We start from the raw sequence: 23,930 nt of genomic DNA on the forward strand, positions 1-23,930 counted from the left end.
ATAGTTCCCTGTGAATAGGCCTGCATTTTTTTTTTTGAGGGGGGAGATTGCATACATTCAGGTACAGTTAGTGAGCAGTGGAGCTTGGATTTTTTTCTTTTTTTTTTTTAACATCTTTATTGGAGTATAATTGCTTTACAATGGTGTGTTAGTTTCTGCTTTATAACAAAGTGAATTAGTTATACGTATACATATGTCCCCATATCTCTTCCCTCTTGCGTCTCCCTCCCTCCCACCCTCCCTATCCCACCCCTCTAGGTGGTCACAAAGCACCCAGCTGATCTCCCTGTGCTACGTGGTTGCTTCCCACTAGCTATCTGTTTTACGTTTGGTAGTGTATATATGTCCATGCCACTCTCTCACTTGTCACAGCTCACCCTTCCCCCTCCCCATATCCTCAAGTCCATTCTCTAGTAGGTCTGTGTCTTTATTCCCGTCTTCCCCCTAGGTTCTTCAGAACTTTTTTTTTTTTCATTCCACATACGTGTGTTAGCATAACAATATTTGTTTTTCTCTTTCTGACTTACTTCACTGTGTATGACAGACTCTAGGTCCATCCACCTCACTACAAATAACTCAATTTCGTTTCTTTTTATGGCTGAGTAATATTCCATTGTAAATATGTGCCACATCTTCTTTATCCATTCATCTGTCAATGGACACTTAGGTTGCTTCCATGTCCTGGCTATTGTAAATTGAGCTGCAGTGAACATTGTGGTACATGACTCTTTTTGAATTATTATATACTCTCAGGGTATATGCCCAGTAGTGGGATTGCTAGGTCGTACGGTAGTTCTGTTTTTAGTTTTTTAAGGAACCTCCATACAGTTCTCCATAGTGGCTGTATCAATTCACATTTCCACCAACAGTGCAAGAGGGTTCCCTTTTCTCCACACCCTCTCCAGCATTTATTGTTTGTAGATTTTTTGATGATAGGCCTGCATTTTTAAAAAGACCACAAAGGTACAATTTTCCTCATTCATGGCCCAAGTTCAAATCCTATATATGTGCTTAGGAATGAAAGAAACTTCTTTCTGAGGTGTGCCCAAGCCAAGAGGGAGTTAACATGACAACTTAAGTTAACATGAATTAAAATATGGAATATAATACATCTGGATATTTTTATTAAGAGGGTTTTGTAAGTGAAATTTTGCACTAACTCTTGCAGAACCCGATGATGCCTCCAGAACCACTTGAAAATTGTGTCTTAAGGGACATCCACCCTGAGAGTCTAAGATATAACTGGTGGGCAGGAACGGAAGGATCCCTTTACAGCATTTGTCAGCCTAAGGATTTTGTTTCTGGGTGATTTTCACACCCCTAACTTATTCTTTTGTCATAGTTAGAACTGAAGAAGCTAGTAGCGGGCTGTCTCCCTCCCTCCCTCCGCCCCAAAGCTCAGTGTGGCATTTTGTATTAGAATCGCCAGCACTGCAGGAAGAAAAGTTGCTTTATATTTACCAAACTGTAAAGAGTGATTGTCTGGGGAGTGGGTTTTAGGGGATGGGGTCAGGATGGTTTGACTTTCTGCCTTATGCTTGTCTGTATTATTTGAGTTTTCCCGGTGAATGTCAACTACTTTAATCATGTAAAATGTTATGTGAAACCAAAAACTAAATACAGCACCAGATTAAAAAAGAGAGGGAGACACTCTTAAGCTTGTGTGGGGACTCTATAGTAGGGGCGCTCTGGGCCATAATTAAATCTTACTTCTTTACATTAGTAGAAACTTGAGACTAAAATGGAAAAAAAACTTTTAGTCACTCAAAAGTTTTTTGAAAAGCTAACATAGCAATCAGCGCTCTCTGGCTGGAATTTCAGATTCACTTAATGTAGGTACATATCCGCAAACACACTCTCTCAGATAACATAGAAGCGGTAGAATTGAAATGAGAAGTCCTGAGACAGAGGCTTATCTATTAATTAATAGAGTAGCCTTGGGCCAGGGGCCCCTTCTGAGGTTTGGTTCCTCCATTATTAGATGAGGCTGTTGGTTAGATAACACCTATGGTCCTTTCTAAAGATCACTATTTTATGGAATTTTACAAAGGCAATAAATACTAGACCCCCAGACCTCTCGCATATAATTCTAGTGCAACTCATACCCCCAAAAAAAGAAGAGAAAGAAAAAGAAAAATTAATTTAGAAAAAAGTTAGTGAATTAAGTTTTTCCTAAAGTTAGCAATAATAGGCTAACTCTCTCATTTCTTTTAATAAAGAAAACCTTAAATTCTTCCTACTTGAAATTGTGATATGGCATCTCATTTTACAAAGGCAAATGATGTCACAGGTCTGAAATTTTTAGTAATAAGTCAACAAGACTCAGATGTTCAAAGATAATCTTTATTCTTGTAAAACGGAAGCTGTCTTGGCTCCCAAGCTCACATTTTTCACCAAGGACAGGAAAACTTAAAATTTGCCTCTTAAGGTAGGTTAGTCACTTCTGGTTTTAAACATGATCAGTTCAAGATTAAAACGCGGTAAATGCGAGGTCCCCACCTCCCCCTCATACTTCCACTACCCTCCTGTTCCTAGGGGAGATCCAGAGTTGGGGCGAGGGTACCTTACCTCTCATATTTTTGGTACTCTTGCCATCTTTCACCCCAGTGGCCTCACTGGCTCCAGTTGGTCTGCCATCTGTTGCTGTTGTCATGTCCCGCCATGGCTTCCAGACACAAGGTCCAAGCACTCATCCTCCTAGTTGTCCAGGCCCTCAGCCTCTTCTACTCCCTGGTCCTCTTAGCACCTCTACACCCTGCCCACCTGGGCAGTCTGTAACACAGGCCACTTTCCCTCAGCCCAGCAGTGAGGCCCAAGGGCCCCTCTTTCAGCCATCGCCACTCTATGCCAAGCTTCCCTGGTAAATTGCAGCCTCCCAGATTACACCTTGGAAGCCACCTTGAACTTCTTTATCAGGCCCTAGGAGTTCCTGGTGTGCTGGTAAACTGGCCCTCCAGGAGGGGGGCGAGGAAGCCCTGATTTGTGGCTTTTGCCCAATTTTCATGGTATAAATACTCTTCATGGTTGATTCCAAGTTGGGAAGAGATGCACCAATAAGCTTTCATGAGCCGTGATACAGCGAACTCCAGCTTGGCTCTGGGTTTACCCCAGGAAAGCATGGGAGTGGGCAGGGCTTTTATGCATCCTCCAATATATAAGCTCTCCTCACGCCCCTCAAGATCCTTTCCTTTTATCTCATCCCCTCAACCAGACGGTTAACCCTTTGGGGCAGGGCTTGGGTCTCAGCCTCATCTCTCATAGCACTTGTCGCAGTGACTTGCAGGAGACACTCATTAATTCTGTTGACTGATTACAATCTTTAACAATATCACCATTAAAGACTTTCTTTTATCCTGTTTCATTTTTATTTACTTTTTTTTTATACAGCAGCTTCTTATTAGTTATCTATTTTGTCCATATTAGTGTATCTATGTCAATCCCAATTTCCCAATTCATCCCACCACCATCCCCCACCCCCTGCTTTCCCCCCTTGGTGTCCATACGTTTATTCTCTACATCTGTGTGTCTATTTCTGCCTTGCAGACCGGTTCATCTGTACCATTTTTCTAGATTCCACATAAATGCATTAATATATGATATTTGTTTTTCTCTTTCTGACTTACTTCACTCTGTATGACAGTCTCCAGATCCATCCATGTCTCTACAAATGACCCAATTTCATTCCTTTTTATGGCTGAGTAATATTCCATTGTATATATGTACCACATCTTCTTTATCCATTCACCTGTTGATGAATGGAAGTTAGGCTGCTTCTTGACCTGGCTATTGTAAATAGTGCTGCAATGAACACTGGGGTGCATGTGTCTTTTTGAATTATGGTTTTCTCTGGGTATATGCCCAGTAGTGGGATTGCTGAGTCATATGGTAATTCTATTTTTAGTTTTTTGAGGAATCTCCATACTGTTCTCCATAGTGACTGTATCAATTTACATTCCCACCAACAGTGAAAGAGGGTTCCCTTTTCTCCACACTCTCTCCAGCATTTGTTGTTAGTAGGTTTTCTGATGCTGTCCATTCTAACTGGTGTGAGGTGATACCTCATTGTAGTTTTGATTTACATTTCTCTAATAATTAGTGATGTTGAGCAGCTTTTCATGTGCCTCTTGGCCATCTGTATGTCTTCTTTGGAGAAGTGTCTGTTTAGGTCTTCTGCCCATTTTTTTTTTTTTTTTTGCGGTACATGGGCCTCTCACTGTTGTGGCCTCTCCCGTTGCGGAGCACAGGTTCCGGACGCGCAGGCTCAGCGGCCATGGCTCACGGCCCCAGCCGCTCCACGGCATGTGGGATCTTCCCAGACTGGGGCACGAACCTGTGTCCCCTGCATCGGCAGGCGGACTCTCAACCACTGTGCCACCAGGGAAGCCCCCGCCCATTTTTTGATTGGGTTGTTTGTTTTATTAATATTGAGCTGCATGAGCTGTTTGTATATATTTTGGAGATTAATCCTTTGTCTGTTGATTCGTTTGCAAATATTTTCTCTCATTCTGAGGGTTGTCTTTTCGCCTTGTTTATAATTTGTTGTGCAAAAGCTTTTAAGTTTCATTAAGTCCCATTTGTTTATTTTTTTAATTTCCATTACTCTAGGAGGTGGGTCAAAAAAGATCTTGCTGTGATTTATGTCAAAGAGTGTTCTTCCTGTGTTTTCCTCTAAGAGTTTTATAGTGTCTGGTTTTATATTTAGGTCTTTAATCCATTTTGAGTTTATTTTTGTATATGGTGTTAGGGAATGTTCTAATTTCATTCTTTTACATGTAGCTGTCCAGTTTTCCCAGCAGCACTTATTGAAGAGACTGTCTTTTCTCCATTGTATATCCTTGCCTCCTTTGTCATAGATTAGTTGACCATAGGTACATGGGTTTATCTCTGGGCTTTCTATCCCGTTCCATTGATCTATATTTCTGTTTTTTTGCCAGTACCATAATGTCTGGATTACTGTAGCTTTGTAGTATAGTCTGAAGTCAGGGAGTCTAATTCTTCCAGCTCCATTTTTTTCCCTCAAGATTGCATTGTCTATTCAGGGTCTTTTTTGTCTCCATACAAATTTTAAGATTTTTTTGTTCTATTTCTATAAAAAATGCCATTGGTAATTTGATAGGGATTGCATTGAATCTGTAGATTGCTTTGGGCAGTATAGTCATTTTCACAATATTGGTTCTTCCAATCCAAGAACATTATATATCTCTCCATCTGTTTGTGTCATCTTTGATTTCTTTCATCAATGTCTTTTAGTTTACTGAGTACAGGTCTTTTACCTACTTGGGTAGGTTTATTCCTAGGTATTTTATTCTTTTTGTTGCAATGGTGAATGGGATTGTTTCCTTAATTTCTCTTTCTGATCTTCCGTTGTTAGTGTTTAGGAATGCAAGAGATTTCTGTGCATTAATTTTGTATCCTGCAACTTTACCAAATTCACTGATTAGCTCTAGTAGTTTTCTGGTGGCATCTTTAGGATTATCTGTGTATAGTATCATGTCATCTGCAAACAGTGACAGTTTTATTTCTTCCTTTCCAATTTGTATTCCTTTTATTTCTTTTTCTTCTCTGATTGCTGTATCACTGTTAAAGACTTTTAAAACCTCTCTCCATTAGAGGCATAAAGGTGACTCACTTCCTGTGATTTTCCCTGTAGACCAGATGAAATTAATCCAATGCCCCAAAGCTTTTTACTCCTTTCCTAGAGCGCATACCCACCATATTGCCAGGGAATTTTAATACAGCAGGGCTTGGGGTTCTGTGAAATGTATTTAGTGGGATGGGTTTGGTTGAAATCAAACTCATTTATATCATGATGTAAATTACTAGGTAGGAGGACCTGATGTAACTCACTAGCAGCCTCCAGTCAGCATCATCAGTGGGTATTAAGTCTTTGATAGTATTTTAAATCCAAAGCGTGTGATTCATTGAAGCAAGGACGAATTGAGCACTTGATATTTGCAAAGCATAGTGGGTGCTTCAGGAACTGAGGAAATGTGTAGGACAATGATTCTTAAAGTGGGATCTGGGACCAGCAGTGTGGGCATCACCTGGGAGCTTGTTAGAAATGCCGATAATTCTTGAGCCCCATCCCAGACTTATGTACCAGATTCTTGGGGGCACAGAAGTCTGTATTGGGACAAGCCCACAAGAGGATTCTGATGCACTATAATGTTTGAGAACCACTCATGTAGGACAGGCTGCTCTAAAAGAACATAGAGTTTATTGTCCCCTGACATCCTTCCACTAAATCTTTCCTGCTTAAGTTGACCAGAGTGGTAGGAAAGAACACGTCACGTAGTGAGAACATTGTGGGTTCAAAGTCTGGGTCTGTCAATCAAAGCTCAGTGACCCTGGGCAGCCATCTGACTTCTCCAGGCTTCTGTTGCCTTATCAATGAGTCTCTTAAAGGTCCCTCTGCTCCCATCTCTAGCATTTCTGCAAGTCTACAGGCTTCTCTCATTCACTCATTTCCCTTACTTCTCCCAGCCCTTGGCTATGCCTCTACTGCTGGGCAGCCTTAGTATCTCCAGGACGACAGAGAGGGACTCCGTTTAAGTAACTCTGGGTTTTCAGATGTACAGCTCACACAGGCTCAGCGGCACTGGGCAGCTTCCACCCCCCACCATCTTCATGTGTCCATTTCACCCTGAAACTCTCACTGTCTCCACCACTGCCTTTCTGGGACAGCTGTAACTCTGCAGTGTTCTTGCCTTGGAAGCCTCTGACTGAGTCCAACATTATCAGGGGCCCAGCCCGGCTCCCCTGTGCCTTTGAAAAGAGGAAAAATTTGGGAAGTAACACCCTTTCCCTCACCCTGCTCAGACACTGACTTTTCAAGCCTTCTGTTGGCTATAGGATAAAATCCAAGTTCCTGGCACTTCTTGAGCACTTACTATAGACCAAGTACTTCCTCAGCAACTTAAAAGCATTTTATTTGACTCTAAAATGATCCCTCAGGATAAATATTCTATCCCCATAGTATGGATAAGGAAATGTGCTCAAGGAGGTTAAGTAAACTGTTTACTATTACAACACTGAAGTGTTGCCTTATGGTCCGCAAAAGATATGTCCACCCAGAACCTCAGAATGTGACCTTATTTGGAATAGAGTCTTTGCGGATATAATTAGGGTAAGGATCTTGAGATGAGCTCATCCTAGGTGAGGATGGACCCTAAACCCAATGACAAGCCCTTAGAAGAGAAGGGGGGAAAAAATGAGACACCAGAGAAAAGGAGGCTATGTGAAGACAGAGGCAGAGATTGGAGCTATAAAGACCCAAGCCAAGGAATGCCAATAGTTGCTGGCAGCTACCAGAAGCTAGGAGAGGGGCAGAGAATGGATTCTCCCTCAGAGCCTCCAGCCTTGACAACACCTTCACTTGGACTTGTGGCCTTCAGAACTGTGAAAACATGTATTTCTGCTGTTTTAAACCACCCGGTTTGTAGAAATCTGTTATGGCAGCCCCAGGAAACCAAAACAAACATTGATCTATTGTAAGAGTGGAACCTGGGTTCAGACTGGGGCCTGACTTCAGCACCTCCGCTCTTTGCTATAGCACCACACTGCCTTGGCCTGGCATAACCCAGCCTCCTCCCATCCTGTGTCTCGACACTTCCATCTCCTTGCCGCCCCTGCCCTCCCTGCTCTAGGCTCAGTGAACTTCTTGTTGTTCTGTGAACACAGTCTGCTGTTCATAGCCTTGTGCTTTTGTACTTGCTGCCCCCCTCGACCAGACATGCTGTTATAGACTGAATGTTGGTGTCCCCTCCAAATGCATTAAAGCCTTAACCCCCAGTGTGATAGTATTTGGAGTTGGGGGTATTTGGAGGTAATTAGGTTTACATGAAGTCATGAGGCCCCATGATGGGATTAGTGTCCTTATAAGGAGAGGAAGAAACACCAGAGCTTCTTCTCCACCATGTGAAGTCACAGCAAGAAGGTGGCTGTCTGCAAGCCAGGAAGAGAGCCCTCACCAAGAACTGGATCTGCCAGTACCTTGATCTTGGACGTCTAGCCTCCAGAACTGTGAGAAATAAATGTCTGTTGTTTAAGCCCCCCAGGCTGTGGTGTTTTGTTATAGCAGTCTGACTAAGGCACGTGCCCTCGCTCCTCTCTCCTCTTTGCCTGGCAAACTCTTACTGAACTTTTATATCCAACTCAAATGCCTCTTCCTCTGAAATTTCTCTAGACTCACCTCTGCTGCCCAGGCACATTTCATAGATTTTCTCCTCAGCACGACAGGGGGCTCTCCAATGTATTACTTCTTGGCGGACGAAGACCTTATCTTTTCTACCTTTGTGTCCTTGGTGCCTAATAAAAGCATAGTAAATGTTTGATAAATTAATGAATTGCTAAACTGAAACCACATGTTTCCCAACTGATTATGAAAAAAGTCACAACACAACTGAATGTTGATTAAAAGGGGCCTAGTGGAGAGTAAGAAAATAGGAAAAGCGTGGATGCCCTTTGCGCCCAAATATGTTGCTCATTAACCAATCAAAGCTTGGCATAATTTCTTCGGTGAAATTTAAGTATTTCCCAGGTTTATAGAAGTTCCTTGGAAAAATGATAAGAGAGTTGGCTTTGCCGGGAATCAGGTCTGGCCCTGAGGCCCACCAGCGTCAGTACTGGCCATTCCCCCCTTCTTCCTTGTTGGCAGAGTCCTAATGTCCAGGTGTCTATCCCTCCACTGTGTGGCTCAGGGTAAATAATGAGTGATTGAAGCCGTTTACGGTGGTACCAGTTCTATTGCTAGTTACTGGTTTGGAAGTGGGCACGTGACCCTGCTCTAGCCAAAAAGACATCATGGACATTCTTCTAGGGAGCTTCCAGAAAACACTTTCATACTCCCAAAAAGAGAGGCGTGGGAGGAAACTGTTTCTCTTCTTCTGTGGATTAATGTGTCTGCATATGATGCTAGATGGTGGTGCCATCTTGCAAACATGGGAAGAGTTAGCCTGTGATGGCAAAACTGATACCCTAAGGATGGCAGGGCAGAAGATGGAAAGTGACATGCACCTTAAAGATGGTTTTGAGCCACCGAATAACTAACCTTAGACCTCTTCTATCCAAAGACTTGTTATAGAAGTGATACATTTTCTCTACTGTTAAGCCATTGTGAGTTAAGTTTGGGGTCACTTAGGACAGAAATCATCCCAACAATTATAATACAACCCAACTGCCCAAAAACATCTCTGCCCACACCCCAGGAGAGATGCCTGAGAACTCCACCATTTGCAATTTATTAAAAGTTCTGTGTGTTACATTATAAGTTTTACCCTTGAGAGGGATTAAGTACTGAGCTTTTAACACCTTAGAATTTATCCATTTATTCCTAAGCATTCCTTCCTCCACCAAGCACTTATTAAGTGCCTTTTCAACGCCAGGCACTCTGCTAGACTCTGGGATAAAAACAAAACAAAACAATGAACAGTGAGTATCAATTTATAGCTAACAGTTAAATCCTCCTTTATATTCTCTCTAAAGCTATTTAAATGTAATTTTTGTTTGTTTAAAGGCATATTTGAACTTAGACTTGACTTAAAAAGAATTCCCACTTAGCTACATTAATGCAAAATTGTGAACAAGATGGAAAGTCTCCAGCTCCATCCAGATTAATGTAAATGACTTGTGGGGCAGCTTTTATTAAGAGAAGCACAGAAATACAGACCCCTAAAAATCTGCCCTGCCCTAAGCAAGTGATAGAGAGGGGTGCGGGCAAGGGACATGGGAGCTCACTGCCCTGAGATGTGAGCAAGTGTCTGACAGCACGAGAAAGAGCAGAGGGCTCCAAGCCAGCAGAAAGACTGACTCAACGCTAGCAGCTGCTAAAAATAGCAGAGCACAGTTATACGTTTTCCTGTCCAAACAGATCGCAAAGCTGGCAGCTAGTACGGGGCTATTCATGAATGGAAGGGTTAGAGCCGTCTCGACCAGAGAGCCTTACACTGGGGGTTCTGGGTCCTCGCTCAGCTCTGACCAGAGCCATCACTTGCTTCCCACTTGGCAGGCCAGAGGCATCAAGGAGGGGAGGAAGGGTGAGAGAATTGCGTAAACACACCCTGAATTCATTTCACTGAAATGAATTTTAATAGAGTGAAAAAAGAAAATTTTTAAATAAAAGCTATAATTTTTTTTTTTTAAAAAAGGACCAAGTTCTTGTCTGGTTTTGAAAAAGCTTAGCACCTATCCCACTGAATATAACACTTTCAGAAAGGTGCCTGGCATCCCCCATGTGGCACAGCAGAATTGGAAGAGGGATGGCAAAGCGAGTAGCTAGTTTATTTCCGTCACCCCTTGAGCAGTAAACAGCATCTTTTTAAAGAATGCAAGAGGGAAAACAATGCCAGCGTGAGTTATTTAATAGTTATAAAAATCACCATCTGCAGAAACACATGGATATGCTTAACCACAAACCTGCGCGTGTCTAATTTGAGTGTAAGTCAGCCCGACATCTTTTGCGTGGGGCCTGAGAACTTTGTGGAATGAATCCTAGAGAGTGTTACTTAAATCTGGACCACTGTCTTCTGGTAGTTATTATTTCGTGCCTTCTTGTCAGTTTTCCCTTGATTATCTCATCCTTTTCTGAATCACCTTTTATCCCAAATCAGCCCTCTGAAAGAACATAGCTGGTTAGGACATGTCATTTTTTCCAATGAAATGCCACTTCCTGGCCTGTCTCGGAGTATCAGGGGGGCATGTGTCCCCTACTTGGAGAAGAGGGTCCGACTGACTTTTTAAAATTCAACAAGGTTTATTGGGAGGCTGGCATTCCTGGTATGAAGGTGAATAAAGGCTTTGACCCTGGGTTCAAAGTCTAGTGATTGGGGTGACAGTCATGTAAAATTACAATAAATCGTAGCAAGTGTTAAGTATAGGTATGGAAATGTGGATCCTGTCTTAGTTTCCTGTGGCTGTCAAAACAAATTACCACAGCCTGGATGGCATAAAACAACAGAAATTTATTCTCTCCCAGTTCTGGGGGCCGGAAGTCCAAAATCAAGGTGGTCGGTCGGCAGGGCCGTGCTCCTTCTGGAGGCCGTAGGGGAGAATCCCTCCTCACCTCTTCCAGCCTCTGGAGGCTCCAGGTGTTCCTGGGCTTGTGGCCACATCCCTCCAACCTCTGCCTGCATCTTCACAGCACCTCCTCCTCTGTGCCTGTCTTCTCCTCTGTGTGTCTCTCCTAAGGGTGCTTGTCATTAGATTTAGGGCCGCCTGGGTAATCCAGGGTGGTCTCATCTCTTGATTACATTTGCAAAGACACTTTTTGCAAATAAGGTCACATTCATAGGTTCCAGGGAATTGGATGTGTACATATCTTCTGGGGAGGGGGGAAGGTGGGGGGAACCATCCAACCCACTACAGATCTCCAGGCCCAAATGACCAATGTTCCTTGAGGACAACTTCAAAGGAAAGCGCCCTCTGAGCGCTTTCCAAGTATTATCATATTTGATCCCGTAGCACGTGCAGAGGTGGGCAGTCTTCTTATCCTTGGCAGGGACCGCCGATGACAAGATTTTTAAAGAAGACGGGGACAAGATCAGATTTGGATTTGGACCGATCGATTGCCCTGGTTGGGGTGTAGAGAATGGGTGGGGGGAGGGGAGAGGAAGAGCAGGGTCAAGGATGCTTCTTACCAAGTCCTGAGATGGGGTGCTGGGCAGGGAAACAGCTGCTGGGATGGTTTCGGTTTTAATATCTGCAAGCAGAGCGTTGAGCCAGCCCTTCTCTAAGCCCCCAGCCTGCTGACCACCCTCCCCCCCACCCCTGGACTCAGCTTTTCTGGGTATTGGGACCAGAGGGAGGGAGAGGCACCCTGGAGATGGAGGCCTCCATTTCCTGCCTGCTTGGGCCTTGTCTAGCCACCTCTTGTTCAAAATCTTCTTCTGCTCCATCTAATCCCCAGCAGCTGGGAGAGGTTGTTAGCACATATTTCTATGGTGCCTCTTCTCGGAGGAGCCCAGGCGCGAGTGCTTTTGGAAACGTGACATTTCCATAGAGGCCTCGGGATTACTCAGCATTCACACGTTGCTTCACACTCCATGGGCATGTGTCTTACTCGCCCCCAATTTAACCTCTCTGGGCCTCAACTTCCCCATCCAGGCTGGAGCAGAATGCTGTTTCGAGTCTCTTTCAGCTCTGACATCCAGGGAGCCACGATTCTGCAGGCTGCCCCTGGCCATATATTAGGCACCGAGTCTGAGATCACAGTGTCCTGCCTGGTGCAAGCTTCCTGAGGATTCCTGCTGGAGCCGCACTCGTGCGCTGTCTGGAGCACCTGGATTCCAGCCCTCACTCGCCCCTTCCTGGATGTGGGCTCAGGAGCAAGTCAACTCTTGTTCCTCACCTGTAAAATGGGAACGTTAGTAGTACCTCTGTCATAGAGCTAAAGGAGAGCACACAGCCCCCAGTGCCTGAAGGCAGGATCCCACAGGAGGCAAGATCACCGCCCTTTGGGAAGCACGCATCAGTGAGTGAAAGGGGATGAATGGTTAGTGTTAAATTGAAGTTATTTCAACCGCAGGTTATGTAGTAGCTACTCTGTTTCAAATGCTGGGCTGGAGGAACCAGGAGAGCTGGTCTGGCTCCTGAGGAGATGCTCACACCCAGGATGGGACAGACCCAGAAACACCCCAGCCCAGGAAAGTGGATGTGGTCTTCACTGTCTGGGCTCCACTTCCCCCTGCCCGCCCACAGGCCAGAGGACAGGCCCGAGGAAGGGAGCAGGGCACCGGGGCTGTCAGATGGGGGAGGAGGGGGTGAGGCCAGAGCCCACCTGCTAGGGTGGGGCAGTGCAGCTCTGCCAGGAGCGTGCACACGTGCTCACGCTCACCCATCACACTCATCACTCATCACACATGCTCACACGTAACTCTCACGGTCACACACTAACACAAAACACGTATGCATACACTCACAAATACTCACACACTTCTACACATCCACAGTGGTCCAAGGAGTGACCCAGAGGCAGGGGCAGAGCCAGGGAGACTGACGTGGAGGCAGAAGCACCAAGAGACACAGAGAAGGAAAGAGAGAGACAAAGAAGTGGCACTCAGGCTGATGCTGTCAGAGAGGAAAACTGCAGTGGAGTCAAGAGAGGGACCCAGGTGTAATCACAGGGACAGCCCAAGGGCGATGGCAGCCCAGCCATGCCTTGAGCAGGTCACGCTGGAACAGCAGTGCCAGAGCAGCTGGGCCATCTGGCCAGGAGCTGGACAGTAACACCCGTTTGACTTGTTCTGCGGAGATTTGCCAACCATTCTGATGCCCATTAGCCCCTGTTCCTAGGGTCAGTCTGTGTCACCCCACCACAAGGACACTGAGAATTGGGGAGGTGGAATCGTTTGTCTGAGGTCCCCCTCAGCATCAAGGCCAGGGTCCGAGGCTGTGCTTGCTGACGACTGAGGGCTCCTGTCTCCCGGGTGAAGGCTCCAAACCTCTGAGCTGGCAGGAGTTGATGAAGGTCTGGACGCTGTACGGGTCATCCTTGTAGCCCCTCCATCTACTCAACTGCTGCGGGTACACCCTGCAGGCACCTTGCCTCACTGCTCAGCCTCTCTGAGGCTTGTAGGCACCTGGGAGTACTCAAGAGGAAACCCACCGACCCGTGACCCTTAACCACCGTGGGAGGGAAGCAGCTGGATAAATACTCCCCACTTCCAGCCACCCAGCCAAACAGGCTGAGGTGCCTTCTGCGAGGCTCCTCAGAGGGTCCCAGAGGGATCAAGCCCCACTGCCCACGGCAGTGACCGCGCTGGCACAGCCCCCTGTATTTACTGGCTTTCCTGACTTCTTTCCCCAGGAATGACTCTCCCAATTAAACCACCTGCATGCAGGCTTTGCTTTCAGGGAAGGCCCCAATCAGGGCTCTCCCAGGGCCCAGCACCAGGGGAGCTGATAACTGTCTCTCCTCCCGCTTCTTTTTCCCCAGGACACCAGGGTCCTGCTCTGATCTCTTGTTTGCTGAATTCAGGAGCCACCACATTTCCCCAGGGGGCCAAACCACTCTTGTTTATCCAATAATAATTAATTCTCAGCAATCCATATCTAGTCTCAAACCATACAAACAAAACGTGCCTTCTGCAAAGAGGTATCCTGTCCGAGGGGATCCTGGGCTAGGGTTGGGGTGCCCTCCAAGCTTCTCCCCAAGCCCGTGATTCTGTCTTCACTTTAGGACACGTGCCATAGGCAAGTCACTCACAGAGCCATTCATGGCCTTCGGTTGTGTGGGTGTGTGCATGTGTGTGTTGGTATGTGTTTTAAAGATAGATTTACTGTATCTTTTGATTGCAAAAGCAATGCATGACAGCTTTGCAGGTGACAGTGCAAAATATAAGGCACCTCCCTCCATTTTCACTTGAGTGTGGTTATTTTTAATTTCTCCTGGACCAGGACATGTTCAGCATCAATGAATAAGTCCTGTTGGTCTGCTCAGGGACACTTATAAAGTGCCACTTCTTCCTAAGGAAACCATCCATTCATTCAACGGCTGCTTTGAGTATCTACTAGGCGCCATGTCCTGGAGAAACAGCTGTGAGGGAGACGGATGAGACTTGTGGCCTCACTGCCTGTCTCTGACTAGTTGCGTTTTCCCCAATCACCTCTCTTGCTCTGCAATATCCACTCAGTTGCCCCTGGCTTCCAGGGAGGCCCAGAGAGGGGCTGCAGCTGCCCTGCTGGGCTTCCCACATCCATAGGGAAGGGCTGTGCGCATAACCCGGAATGCAGAGCAGGGACGGGAGTGTGCTGTGGGTACTGTCCTGCTGCTGAGCCTTTGCAGAGGCTCCAGCCAACCAGATGCTCCCCTGTGGTCCTGAAAGGCCGTGCTTCAGGTCACCTGTGCTCAACTGAGGGTCTGTCTTTGTGGACGTGGTGCCCCGGCAGAGCTGGCAAGCATCCTGAGGGCAGGGGTGGGGTGTTTTCTCTGGTCTTTCCTGATGCCTGGCCCGGCTGGGCATCCTGTGTGCTCCCAGCACAGGTCTGCTGAACAGGTGCCCACGGCCAAGAGAGGAGGACTGTGGAAGGGCAGGGAGTGGAGCAGTGAGTTCAGCAGTCAGGGCAGGAGGGGCAGGAGGTCGGGGTTTTTACCAGGGGTATCTGTGTGGAACGCTCTTCCTTCACGGGATGTGTGGGGGGGAGAGGCTGGGGCATAGGTGGTGGCAGAAGGCCCAGCAGAAAACCCACAGGGCCCAGGAGCTGGGCGTGGCCTTGCCGAGTGGGGAGCCCCCCAGAACCCCAAGGGTTGGCATGTGTGCCAGGAAAAGGGGAGGGACTCACAGAAGACACAATGTGGGTGTCGCTTGTGCCCAAGCAGGCCCAAACAGTATTTATCAGCTTTTTTCCCCCTTTATTAACACATGTCCCTTTGTTAAACATAAAAATCATGCCTCCTGTAACACTGTAGAACAATTCAAAATAAATGTTTGGATTCCAAACAAACCGAAACAATGGGGAGAAATGCTGCTTTACTGAAATTACTGTCCTCCTAAATCTGATGTTGTATTCCTCACCTTTGGAAGCAAAGCCCCGACAAGTTTGGGCTGAGGCTGGCAGCTTTTCTGAATTAGTATGAGGGTCGGACAGAAGCAGCTGTGATAGGATCAATTCGCTGATGAATCTATTCCCTGAGGTTTGTGAGTTGACACCTGAGGTTCTGGAAAGGGCCCTTAAGGATGATCTCAAGAGGTCCAGGAGGCATCTTCATCCAGGGCCTGGATGGCTGAGTTTCTCTCTTCTCTTACCTACATCTCCTCCTCTCCCCAGGGAGCCCACCCTCTCATGCTGCTGGCTGTCCTCAGCAACTCTTTCCCCCACATTCTTACTTTTGCTCCAAAATAACCTATCTCCCTCCTCTCCCTTTATCTAAATTCCTAAAGCCCGTGGTTGAGCTTGGCAAGATATTCTGTCAAATCCAAGGAAAGTAATTTATACTAACGTGTAAGAGACTGAACGACTTAACCATTCAAAGGAGCATTTGAGTTTTTAACAGAGTTTGTAAATTCAAAAACGCCTCAAACAGGTGGAATGTGCACAAGAGATCTTTTTGAAGCAGGTTCTCTCCCAATTCCACGTGCCTCCTGGGCCACTCCTACCCCCTTCCTTCAAGAACCAGGCTCAGCTGCGGGCCCTTCTGCAGAAAGCTGCCAGGGTGGGCGGGGACACAGGCCAGGCGCACCGGCGGGGGGAGCCGTCCGCAAACCTCAGCCCCCGCCTCTCCGAGCCCGGAAGGAAGCTGCGGCAGAGGAGGGGGCGCCCGGGATGCCCCTAGCGCGCCTCACCTGCGGGAGGGCACGTCCCGGGTTTTTATCTTCTGAGACGGGCCTGCGGGGGGGAAGGCGCTGATTAACCCATCCTTCCTGCCACCGCCCACCCCGAGCTTCCACGCAGCCGTCGCCGCCAGCTCGCCGCCCGGTGTCGGAGCTTGGGGCCGCCAGGGGCCCTGCAACTCGCCCCCGCGCTCCTCCTCACGCTTCTCCTCCTTCCCCCCGCCGGGCCAGGTCTGGAGCCGGGCGCCTCACCCCCGCCCCGGCCCCCCCCCCCCCCACTACGGACGCGCTCGCCGAGAGGGCGGCGACTGCGGGGAGAGAGGGGCGCCGCCCGCCTCCCGGGGCCTGGAGCGCGCGTGGCCCCGGAGACGCCAGCGCCGCGCGGGGACTCACTGTGCAGCGCGCAGCGCCCCGACTCGGCTGGCTCCGCTCGGCGCGCGGGCGGGCCAGAGGATGCTGGCGGGCTTCCCCGGCTTCGGCCCTCGCTCCCTCAGCGGAGGGCCCCGGGTGCGCCCCTAGCCGCGCCGTCGCGACCACTGAGGGGCCAGAGGGAGGGATCCGGCCGCGCATGCCGGCCCCGCGAGCCGCAGCCCTAGGGGCGGGCGCCCCCGAATTTTCCAGCCTCCGTCGCCGCCGCCTCCTCCTTCTTCCTCCTGCGGCCGGGCGCCTGTGGATGCTGAGGGGCAGTCCTGCGCCTCTCCCGGCCGGATTCCCGGCTTGACGGCAGGGGAGTCGCGCCCCGGCCGGGGACCGTGGCTCTGGCGGGGCGGCGCGGCTCCGTGGGAAGCAGCCCCCGGGCCCGCTGAGCCCTCCTGTCCCCTCCCGCTGCACGCGTGACTCGGCCTCGCAGCCCGCGAGGGGACCAGCCCGGACCACGCGGCTCCCGAGTTTCTGCACAGGTAAACGGAGGGGCAGGGCCAGCCTTCCGGAGGGCAAACAGTGCCCCGAGGTGGGGAGCCCGAGTGGCCGAGGGGCTGGGTGGGAAAGGAAGTAAACAGAGGAAGATTCGGGAACCCCCAGGATGGCTCTGGGTTTTTTTCTAGCATGTTTTATCTAGACCTTCTAAGGCTTGGGCCTGGAGGAGATTTACGTGAGGAAGTCAGGGACTGAGAGAGACAAGATGACCAAGGGTGCGACGGATGGAGAGGTGGCCAGGCCCGTCCATAGGCAGAGACAGGAGACGGAGTGTTTGGGCAGACAGGACTAAGTGTGTGTGGTCGGGTGGTGGAGTGAGCATGGGGGAGGCGGGAGAACGGCCCTGGTTCTGGAGCCCCTTGGAGCAAGGATTCTTTGAGGACAGCTGGGGTGGGTTGTGGAGAAAGCACAGGTAGGAAGGAAGAGGGGCTTCTACTCAGTGATGTCCTTTTAAGTTCCAGATGGTCAGTGCTGCCTGTGCCGGGGAAGCCAGCTCTGTGTTCCTGCCCGAGGGGGCCGGCCGTCAGCCTGCCCCAGGTCCCCAAGAGCCCTGGTAGGTGGCCCATTCCAGAGTCCTTCCTCTGTTCACCGTCCGCTTCTCCAGAGCCAGTAGAAGCAGACACCAGCCAGGATGCCGAGGACCCAGGGCTTCTCCGATCCTGAGTACTCGGCCGAGTACTCAGCCGAGTACTCCGTCAGCCTGCCCTCTGACCCTGACCGCAGGGTGGGCCGGACCCATGAGATCTCTGTCCGGAACTCGGGATCCTGCCTGTGCCTGCCTCGCTTCATGCGGCTGACCTTCGTGCCGGAGTCCTTGGAGAACCTGTACCAGACCTACTTCAAAAGGCAGCGCCACGAGACGCTGCTGGTGCTGGTGGTATTCGCGGCCCTCTTCGACTGCTACGTGGTGGTCATGTGCGCGGTGGTCTTCTCCAGTGACAAGCTGGCTCCCCTGGCTGTGGCCGGGGTCGGGCTGGTGTTGGACATCATCCTGTTTGTGCTCTGCAGAAAGGGGCTGCTGCCCAACCGGGTCACCCGGAAAGTGGTGCCCTACCTGCTGTGGCTGCTGATAACAGCCCAGGTCTTCTCCTACCTGGGCCTGAACTTCTCCCGCGCCCATGCAGCCAGCGACACGGTGGGCTGGCAGGCCTTCTTTGTCTTCTCCTTCTTCATCACGCTGCCCCTCAGCCTCAGCCCCATCGTCATCATCTCTGTAGTCTCCTGCGTCGTGCACACGCTCGTCTTGGGGGTCACCGTGGCCCAGCAGCAGCGGGACGGGCTGAAGGGGATGCAGTTGCTGAGGGAGGTGAGTCTCACCTTTTGTCCCACCCAGCGGCTTCTCTTCCCAGCAGCTCTCAGCTGAGGTGGTACCCGTTTTGGAGATGGGGGTGGCATTGTTTTCTTTGCCCTTGAGTCAGAATGTCAGGGGGCAGGGGTCGTGGTCTGGGGTTCTCATCTGCCTGTGCAGGAAGGACCAGCTCTCCCTCAACCCCTGGCGTTGCAATAGAGCTCGTCTGTGGTTGGCCTTAGGGGTTGGAGGATTTCCGGACATTGGCCACTCTGTCACCTGTGCCCAGCCCGCGTGGGTGGCAGGAAGGCCCGCCTGGGCCTGGTCTTGAGCAAGGCAGCCTTGTGTTTGTCGTTGAGCTCTGCTGGGAAGACCTCTTGTGGGGAAAGAGGGCACCCTTGGCTTCTGGTCTCTAGCTTGTCATCGACTGGTTTCGGCGAGAGACTGAGTGTGTGGACTCAGTGCTCCTCTGTCAAATGGGGACAGAGTTGGCCTGCCTAAAGTGGTTGTTATTAAGATCAAAGGTTGTGGGTAACCTCAGATAAGGAGACGTGAAGGACTGTGTGTTTGTCGTAAATCCCACTTCTGCTGGGAGCTCAGGGTGCCCGAGCAGTCAGATGATGTAGGGAGTGGTGGTCTCCCCACAGAAGGCATGTCATGGGGATGCAAACGGGGCCAGGGTCTCCGGCCACAGTGAGGGGGTGTCTGCTGGTTCCGGAGGATGCCTTCCTGTGGAAGGGGCGAAATTTTGGCCTCAGCTTAACTAATAGATAGTCTTGTGCTCCCACTGGGTGCCAAGACCCTGAGTAGGTTCTGAGGGGCCACAGAGATCGGGAGGTGTGATTCCTGGCCTTCTGCACTTATTATCTGGTAACCTATCTGGGGGCGGGGGCTCCACAGGGCTTAGAGTCAATGAATTCCACAGCTCTGCGTCCTACCCACTACCTGCTTATTTTATATATGAGCCCAGAGATGGAGAGTGACCTGTCTAAGGCCACACAGCTAGTTGTGGCAGTCAGCGGCTGGAATGTCCATTTCTAGATTCCCATTTCAGTGCTCTTGCTACTACTTCACACTGCTACCGCCATCTTGGCCAAAGCCATTAGTCTCCTGTGATTGGGGGCTGAGTGTCCAGGGGCGCAGCAGTGCCGTTGGTGGTTGATGCAAGAAACCTGTGGGGCCGTCCCATTGCCTCCCGCTTAGTTAGATTGAAACACAGGTTTTTCTTCTGTTTTAAATTTTTCCTAGTTCTTGGACCAATATTCTTCCTGTTTTCCCATTCTGGCTCATACAGTGTCCTCTCTCACAGAAGCTTTGTGTCTTGATGCTGCAGGGGCCCAGCCCTGGGCTGGTGCACACGGATTGGTGCAGGCACACAGAAAAGTCCCTTTTTCTCCCAATGCCCTGTGCGTAAAGGGTGACAGCCTGCTATTCCCCTCATGACTTGCGGGTTGTTGAACCTAAGGTTGTGCTGTTGCCAGCTGAGGGCCCTGCTGGAAGCTGTCTGGGCAAGAATGGCGAGAGGCATTCCTATCAGGAATCGGTGACAAGCACAGCTTGGGGGCAGATAGGTGGGCATGGCAGCCTCTGGGGCCTGGGATCAAACTCTGAACCCTTTCCTTTTACTGAACAGTCACTTCTAGCCCTTTCCTCTCTGCCAGGGCCCCTGGACCACATGAGTTTCCCATGTGCTTTGCTGCCCATGAAGGGAGCAAATCAGAAATTCTCCCCACTGGAGCCCAAGAGGCTGAACCCTTGATTGCTGGTGTCCTTTGGGCGCTGCTAAGAAAAACTCCAAAAGATTAGGAAACAGAAAAAAAAGATAAAAAAATAAGTAAATCAAGAATAGCAATATTAGCATCCCAGGAGAGCATGACCTTGACATGGAGGCAGTGCCTTGGATGCAGCTTTGGGACTAGATGGGGAGGGAGAGGTGACTCCCAAGGTCCATTTGGGAGCCCGAGATAGAATGCAGGAGGCCCCAGCTTTCAGTGGGCTGTGTTCCAGAAGTTTCTGAGTCACTTGTTTGGGACTAATGTGACTTATATATATATATATATATATATATATTTATTTATTTTTAACAATTTTAAAAAATATTTATTTAGGCTGCACCAGGTCTTAGTTGCAGCATGCAGGATCTTTAGTTGCAGCATGCATGTGGGATCTGGTTCCCCCACCAGGGATCAAACTTGGGCCCCCTGCATTGGGAGCGTGGAGTCTTACCCACTGGCCCATCAGGGAAGTCCCATCATGTGACTTTTTGAAAGGTGCCTGGGTTCCCAGGCCCACTCACCAAAGTCTTAAGTCACAGTGTCCCTGCATTTGGTCTCTCAGAATATGGTGGAACTCTGAGCCCCCTGTGGCCCCGTGTTGTCATGGAGAGAGCACCTAGACACCGACCCCCCCTACCCCCCCCCCCGGCCATGGAATGAAGCTCGCTCACCTGCCTGCAGCTCCCCTGGTCCCCTGTTACCTCCCGGCATGGGGCACCATCAGGGATAGGAGTGGGCAGGGGCTGGAGGACAGGGATATGAGAACCGGCAACCAGACCCCCTCTCCCCCCACAATCAGAGTAGCACCAGCCCCCGGCACCTCCTTGCTTTGCTTTCTTCTGCCCATAGACTCCCTTTTTCTTTCTCTTCTCCCGTCACCTGTTGGCTCCAGCCAGAGACCCCCTTCTGGGCTGGTGGGGGGATGAACCCAGTTTCCCAGTTAGAAGCAGACACTGGATTTCTGGGGGTTTGTGAGTGCTGCTGTCACCGGCAGCACTGAAGGAACCTTTCCAGTGCCCAAGTCTTCTTCCTCTGCACCCTTCATCCCCTCAAACCCGTATTTGGCTCTGTGGGAGAAAGACAGAAGGACACAGGGGCCTCAGGGTAGCCTGAAGTGTCAGAGACAAGCCACACAGCCTGCGTTGCCTGGGTTCTTCTCTTGGGAGGTAGGCAGGTCGGGGTTCCCACTGAACAGCAGGTGGAGTCCGGGGCTGTGAGATGGGGCGATGCTGGGGCTCCGTTTATCAGTGAATGGGTGGCTCTAACTGAGCAACAGGTACGGCCTCGCAGCCTTTGGGGTCTGGGACTGAAGGGCGTCAGATCATGCCGTCGGAGGCTGTGGTGGAGGAGAGCGTGGCATGGGGTTGGAGGGTGGGAGGAGCAAGCTGCGCTGGCAGGCCTTTCCCACATCCCTCCCCTTGCCTGGCTCCTGGCCCAGCTTGCCTTTTACTCACCCCGAGCCGCCCAAGGGGTGAGCTGATGAAGCAGGAGGGGGTGGAGGGCAGGACCAGGTAGCTGCTGATGGGGGAGGATGAAGGGGGAGATGGGAGTGGGGAGAAAATGCAGCCGAGGTAGGGAACATTCCTGCGGCCCGTGGCTGCTCCCAAGACCCTCACATGTGCCTCACAGACACCTGTTAGCTTCTGACAGGGTCCTTAAAGGAATGAGACTGTGGCAAGTTAGGAGCGAGGAACCCCTGAAAAATATTTTATAGCTTTATTTCACAGCAGAAAGGCTATTTAGGGGCAAAACTCTCTCTTGGCGTTACTAGCCTGTTAAGACCTTTATTCACAAATGAGAACATGATAGAGCAGTGGATGTGTGATTCCTTTCACACCTACAAACCACAGAGCAAATCATTCGCCCGGTGAGTGAACATTCGGCTCCGGGGGGCTTCAGTGGGGAGGGTGTGAGGAAGCTGATGCTTCAGGTGCCCTGTCTGTAGGCTGCAGCTAAAGTTCATACACATCGTCTCAATCAATCCTGGGTGCTACTGGCTCCATTTTACAGATGAGGAAACTGAGACTCAGGAGGACGAGAGAAGACAGAGGGGCTGGATAACTAGGGAGGGATCACTGGTGAGTGAGATGGTGGGTGTGAGGGGCAGGGGGCTTCCCTGAAAGCCTCTTTTTCTCTGGAAGCTGGCATCTGGGCCTCCTTCCTGCATCTGTGGCTGCCCCCAGATGTCTTTGCTATAAGCAGTGTTGAAGAATAGTGCCAAGAGGTGGGAGGACCTAAAATATCATAGGAAGCGCCCCTCTGTTTCACCCTGGGAATTGGTTGCAAGGGCAGGGAGAAGCCTGTGACAGAATGTTCCTGTTGGGAACGTGGCCAGGAGTATATGAGAAGTGAGTGGGGGAAGCAGGAACGGGAGCTGGGCGGGGAGGCAGCAGCCTGGGGCTCTGAGCAGCTGAGGCGTGTGTGCAGGACACAGGCTGGGAGGGGGCAAAGCCAACCCGGTTCTTGGTCCTTTGGCCCTGGGCTCTGCCCCTGTCCCACAGATGGCTCATCCTCTACAAAAAGCGTGCATATGGGTATCATGTAGGAACCGGGATAATAAGGAAATGCACAGAAGGGGACCAGGAGGCCATCGAATCCAGCTGCACGTGGGGGGAAGAATAGTCAATTATTGAACATGTAAACAACTTTGCAGAAAGTTCCCCCCTCAATGCTTCCCTTGGTCACATTTCTCTGGGGCCTTTTCTGATCCTTTTCTGTGTGTAAACAGGGTGTTTCTAGTCTGGCATCATCGTGCAAATGCATTTTAGGTCCCACCTTTCACCCACGTGATTTCACTGACATTTTGCCATGCACATCGGAGTCCTCGTGTTTATTATTTTAAATCAACACTTTGTCATCAGCCGGGTTTTTCTGGAGAGGGCCGCTTCAGTGGGGCCAGGGCCAGGCACCAGTCTCCATGCCAAAGTCTGGCGAAATCTCCAAGAGGCAGAATTGCTAGGACTCCAGGTTATTCTGCAATTTCTTCATCAATGTGCAGTGAATCCCAGTAGGGTGCTCCAACCCCGAATAAACCTTCAGCCAACCCCCAGCTGTCCCCTCATGAACATATGCACTCGTGATGATCTACTTTACCGCGGGTACAGTCCTGACCGACACTCAGACGTGTGAGCTCAGAGATAACCCCTAGGTGGAAACCCAGCGAACATGGGGATGGACAAGGTACTCAGTTTACTGAACTCTTGCTGTATTTCAGTCAAGTATTTTCCAGCAAGAGGTAGAAAGTATTTTCTTTTTACAGATGGGGAAACTGAAATGTGTGATGAGTGAAATGGCTTGTCCGGAGCCACATAGCTAGAAGGTAGAGGAGCAGGGTTCGAATATAGGTCAGTGGGATTCCAGAGTTCCTTCTCTTCTGCAGTCATAAAAGATCTTCCGTAATAGTCTGTTGAGATACAGTTCCAACAGGATTGGGTCTTTAGTTTCTCCACCCACAACCATGAGAAGGAACAACATGGGGGTTGAGGAGGTGTTTCTAGCGGCAGAAGTATTGCCGCTGATCAAGGAGCAGAGCTGTCTGGGGGTTCAGTGTTGCAGCCGACATTCCTTATGCACCTTTAGGAGGCATTGTTACATTACAGGACATTGTAGTAACCAATATCTGTAATCATGACGCCCACTTCAAGAGAATATTAAATTACAGTCAGTATAAAGTGAGGCCTAATACTG

General features: G+C 49.8%; 1 protein-coding gene across 4 annotated transcripts in view; it reads left to right on the plus strand.

The window, feature by feature from the left end:
* Nucleotides 1-16,599: 16,599 nt before the first annotated feature.
* The window catches only part of ADCY3 (adenylate cyclase 3), a 93,450-nt gene continuing 86,119 nt past the window's right edge, over nucleotides 16,600-23,930 (plus strand). Inside the window, exons 1-2 of one of the 4 annotated variants that reach the window (XM_030762991.2) lie at nucleotides 16,600-17,164; nucleotides 17,636-18,486. In XM_030762991.2, coding sequence (XP_030618851.1) covers nucleotides 17,812-18,486 — 675 coding nt within the window. In that variant the 5' untranslated portion in view covers nucleotides 16,600-17,164; nucleotides 17,636-17,811. The remainder of the gene's footprint in view (nucleotides 17,165-17,635; nucleotides 18,487-23,930) is intronic. The other 3 variants (XM_022574311.3, XM_089922469.1, XM_022574314.3) reach the window with 3 other exon arrangements.

The sequence above is a fragment of the Delphinapterus leucas genome, chromosome 13 (assembly GCF_059928025.1).
Source record: "Delphinapterus leucas isolate spDelLeu-1000000601 "Yukka" chromosome 13, BTC_Dleu_Yukka2, whole genome shotgun sequence".
Classification (NCBI taxonomy): Eukaryota; Metazoa; Chordata; class Mammalia; order Artiodactyla; family Monodontidae; genus Delphinapterus; species Delphinapterus leucas.